This window comes from Telopea speciosissima, chromosome 1, assembly GCF_018873765.1.
Source record: "Telopea speciosissima isolate NSW1024214 ecotype Mountain lineage chromosome 1, Tspe_v1, whole genome shotgun sequence".
Lineage (NCBI taxonomy): Eukaryota > Viridiplantae > Streptophyta > Magnoliopsida > Proteales > Proteaceae > Telopea > Telopea speciosissima.
Window position 1 is genome coordinate 25,008,246 of NC_057916.1, and position 4,798 is coordinate 25,013,043.

The 4,798-nt window shown below is 40.6% G+C and overlaps 1 protein-coding gene across 1 annotated transcript; it reads right to left on the reverse strand.

Moving 5' to 3' along the window:
- Positions 1-1,429: 1,429 nt before the first annotated feature.
- Positions 1,430-2,386, reverse strand: LOC122656334 (secoisolariciresinol dehydrogenase-like). Its single transcript, XM_043850812.1, has 2 exons — positions 2,351-2,386; positions 1,430-2,238 (listed from the first exon to the last, which is right to left on the reverse strand). Exons 1-2 carry the CDS (start codon positions 2,383-2,385, stop codon positions 1,464-1,466), a joined length of 810 nt encoding a protein of 269 aa, XP_043706747.1. The 5' UTR covers position 2,386; the 3' UTR covers positions 1,430-1,463.
- Positions 2,387-4,798: the final 2,412 nt, after the last annotated feature.

Consider the following 4,798-nt stretch of genomic DNA (forward strand, 5'->3'; position numbering starts at 1 on the left):
GTAAAATTAAACCAATAATATTAACCCTAAACATCTACTGGAATTAGGGGTGCAAGTTTGGCCCTATTGACCCAAACCCGCCCTAGCCCGCCCTGAGCCCGAACAGGACCTGCTAAAGATTTCTAGCCTTGAGGACGGGTTAGGGTCAGAAATGCCTGGCCCTGAGTCAGGGTCGGGTCGGGTCCAGGTTGAGGCCTCAGGCTCAACCCGACCCTAATTTTGGCCTTGATTTTTTGCCCTGGTTTTTTTAACCTAATTTTTTTACCCTAATTTTGACCCTGAACTTGGCCCTGATCTTGACCCTGATTTTGACCCTGATCTTTGCCCTGATGATGACCCTGATCTCGACCTTGATCTAGACCCTGATTTTGAACCTGATTGTGTATAATGATAATATGATATTATATTATATAAGAAATTATTAATGTAACAACTAACAAAGGGTTCATAAATTAGACTTTTAAGTACATTATATATATTATATAATCTATAATCAGGATTGGGAAGGATTAATGTGTAAATTCATTGAACAAATAAAAGGCTGAGAGAGTGAGTGAATGAGAGAGTTTTTCTATACCAGTTAACAGGTAATGCATGTTGTTATTTGATAATAAAAAATATATAACTTTATATCATAAAATGAGAGAGTGTTACCTGCTTGTGTGAAAGCATGCGTGGTTATGGCTTATAGATATAGTCTGTTTGCACTCTATACAATGAAAGCATATAGTCTATCTGGGTCAGGGTCAGGGTTAGGGTCAAGGTCAAGGCCAGGACCAGGGCCAGGGTCAGGGCCAATCAAGGCCAATCAAGGATGGTTTGGGCTAGGCCTGGCCCGTCAGGGTCAGGGTCAGGGTTTTTAGGCCCTAAGTCAGGGTCAGGGCGGCTCTGGGCCTAGCTAAGGGGACTCAGGGTTGGGCTAGGGTTTTAAAAAGCCCGACCCTGTTGCAGCCCTAACTGGAATCATCCTTAATAAAATCATCCAAGAAGAAAATATATATGAACATGGATTAAAATAAACCAAAAAACATGATGCAATTAGTCCTAACCCTAATGCAATTTAAAATACATGATATGGTTAAAGAAAATATAGAAATTGACATTAAATGATAGAAAAAATATGAGATTTTAAGGATGAGTTGAAAGGGTTTAAATCAAATAAGATGGAATTAAAAAATATCATAAAATATAGAAAGAGAAACCATAAGCAAATTAATGGTATGAAAACCTTGACTTAAATAGCAAAACTGCAAAAAAAAATAGGAGTTCATCAAAAGTAATCAAACTAGGATCACATTTAATTTTTTTTTTAATATTGAAGATTAAAAAGGAGGCAAACAAGCCTAAAGACCAATCTGACCACACTTATTTCCCTTCAAACTTATTGTTAATAGTATGGTAAAATTTATATATCTTTGATCTCTCTCTGCTTCCGAAATGTGCCGATCTAGTTGAGTTGATCCTTAATTTCCTTGATCGTAAACGGTGAAAGCAGGATTTGAGATGGTGTAGCCACCATCTACGACGAGGTTATGCCCACTCACGTACTTGGACTCGTCACTCCCCAGATAGAGAACTGCCTCAGCCACGTCTTCCGTCTTCAGTACCACTCCTTTCAGGTTAGAATACACCTCCTCCGGCATGTTAGCCTTCTTAAGGAACTCCTTCGCCAAAGGCGTTATCACCAGGTACGGCGATACAGAGTTTACCCGAATACCGTACCGACCCAGATCCACGGCCGTGTTCTTTGTGAGCCCCAGTACGGCATGCTTGGAGGTCGTGTACGAGTGTGGTGCGAGACCGCCCATGACGGAGCAGACACTAGCAGTGTTAATAATACTGCCGCCACCAGCGGGGATCATGACACGTGCGGCGTGTTTTGTGCCCAAGAAGGCTCCTGTGACGTTGACGCTGAGAATCCTCTCGAAATCGGCTTTGTCATCGTGGGGGATGTTGGGTGTGTTTGAGCCAACGATGCCAGCGTTGTTGAACATGTTATGGAGTGCGCCGTACTTGGAGACTGTGGCGTCCACGGCATTCTGAACGTCCGATTCGACGGTGACGTCACAGTGGACGAAGGATGCCGATGTGGGACCTATGTCTTGGCAGACGGAGTGGGCCAGCTCGTCTTTGATGTCCGCGATCATGACTTTGGCTCCGTGTTTGCAGAATAGTTCGGCGGTGCACTTTCCGATTCCGCCAGCTGCACCGGTGATCAGTGCCACCTTACCCTCCAGCCTATATTATATTACATTAATCAAACACATAAGAAAACAAAACCACCTACTTACCAATATATTTGTTAGAGGTTGAGAATCTGAGACAAGAAAGAGAGAGAGAGAAAAGGTACCTTCTTCCAATAGCAGAGAGAATTGAGGATCCCATGTTTGGTTGGGTGGTTGGTGTGTTACTACTCGATCTTGTCTATTATTGTGTGTGTGCTCTATCTGATCGCCCGTCGGAGGGAGCCGCAGTTGCCCTTTTAAAGTAGTTCCTCCCTCACAGCCCAAATACAAAGCATTTCAATCTACAAGTCTTTGCCATTGCGCCTCCCATTCAAGGCAGTAATTCAGAAAAGACTGTGGTAATTAAGGTACTATCCACCCTCGCAATATGATTTGACAGTAATGGTTATTAATTAAAGGTTAAATATGCCAGTGAAAATATTTATTCGGAGAGGTGCTTTTAGTGGACGAGCACTCATGGGCCTTGCTTGCGCGCTTGCAATAGGATTGGTGCAGAATTTTGTCTTTTTCATGAGGGTGGCTGATCATTTCTCTTCCATCTGCCTAGGTTTGGAATCCTATATTTAGCAAAAACAGGAATAGCAAAAATACGGAGTATTACGATACGGATTTTAAATGGTAAAAACTTATAGACAGATGGTCAAATAAAACGGTCAAAAAAATGGAGAATGGTAAAAAATGAAAAACGGACGATACTAGTTTTAAATATTTATTATTTAAAAAATTAGAACAAAAAAAACAGCACTATTCTCATATAAATTGAGGAATTTTTATTTTAAATACACGCTTCTAATTTCAATATCCGTGCATTGACCTTAAGTTGAAGGTGATATCAGAAAAATGTAGCCTTTCGAGTCATCTTTACACTGATGAAAGAATCAGGCCGATCAGAGTTTGGGAGAGAGAGAGATAGTCACTTAAGTCCAATGTCTTAAAAAACACCAAAAAAAGGGAAACATGTTTTAAACATGTTTTAAACACGTTTAAAATGGGAATATCCATTTGCCCTTTTTTTCGTATGTTTAGGAAGCATACGATAAAAAACAGGACCGTTTTACACATGTTTTTGCTAACAGAGGTTTGGACGACATACTCCCCCAGCCACATGAAACACTTCTCCTACTTGTATGAATGCCATGGCCCTTGCTTGCAATCAGGCAATAGGATTGGTGTGAAGAAGCATAAGGTGGGCAGTCACTTTCGCCTTTCAGGGTGGTTGATCATTTCTCATCCTTCTATCTACCTTGGACGGCATACTCCCCCACATGAAACACTTCTCCTACTTGTATAAATGCCCCCAATAAGTTCTCCACCCCGCTACTATCCCATTGGAATTCAATAAGGGCCCGTTTGTTTAGAAGGAACTTAGGTGGGGTGAGAGAATTAAAGTGGAAAAATATTGATGTGAAACTTCAAAATCCCACTCCAATCTTGGTTAGTTAATTTGGGGGGGATCGATAAACTTAGAAAAGCTAAGGAGACATAATTAATTGCTTAGACTGTTGATGTGGCACTTCAAAATCCCATCTTTTTGTGAATTTTTTAATGATTAAAATCCCACCCCTTTGGTGAGAAAAAATTAATTTACTTCAATATTTTTAACCCAACAAAACCTCACAAACATGTGAATCCCATCTTTTCAACAATCCCATCCCATCACCCCTCTAAATAAACGAGGGTAAATTGTCCAAAGTGACTAACAATTCATGGGGTTTACCCTTTCCTCACTCCTCTATGCCGTGCTACTTCCTTTCACATCCTGGCCCCATGCATGAACGTTTAAAAATTATTTGCATTCAATGGGATGGAGGAAAGCAGAAAAACCAAAAGGTTCCCAAAACAAATGGGATAGCTGGAATCAGAAAACAAAGTTTTCTTCAATTTCTAAAAGTGTGCAGTGCAGTTAGGTAGAACTATGGACACTTGACAGCTTGAACATCTAAAGGTGAATGTCAATGAACTCAGGTCATTGGATGTTATTCAAGCTATCAAGTGTCAACATCTCCAACTATCCTGACATTTTTAGAAATTGAAAAAGAAATTATTTTTTAATTCTGGGTTTCCCATTTGTTTTGGGAACCTTTTGGTTTTTGGGCTTTACTCCATCCCATTGGATCATTCATAAATTTAGAATTTCCAAACCGGCCTACAAGTATTATTTGCCATTGATTGGATTGTCTTCCACTCGAAAAAGACTCCCACTCGAGGCAGTGATTCAGAAAGGACAGTATCAAGGTATACTATCCAGTATCTACCCTAGGCAATGTGTTCGATTGAAGGTCACGGGTGTAAATTTATTTTTTCTTTTGGGTTGAAATCACGGGTTGGTAATTAAAGGTTAAATATGTCGGTGTAAGATATTTGTATAAAGGCCCCACCCGTCCTTAGTCCAATCTATGGAACCCATATAAGCATAAGTTGTCCTATTCGATCAATAATTGTTCAAAAGGGAGATGTAGCTAGCTAGCTATTCATGAGATGGGAGTTTCCCCTTTCCTCCCTCACCCCTAACCTCACCCTCTGCATCTCCCTCAAGAACCCTATTGTCCTTG

What these genes read in the sequence shown, in the direction of transcription:
- LOC122656334 (XM_043850812.1), bottom strand. Translation starts at nt 2,385, where the DNA reads ATGGGATCCTCAATTCTCTCTGCTATTGGAAGAAG. An exon ending in CTCTCTGCTATTGGAAGAAG is followed by an intron (nt 2,239 to 2,350) that starts GTACCTTTTCTC and finishes AATATAATATAG; the next exon opens with GCTGGAGGGTAAGGTGGCAC.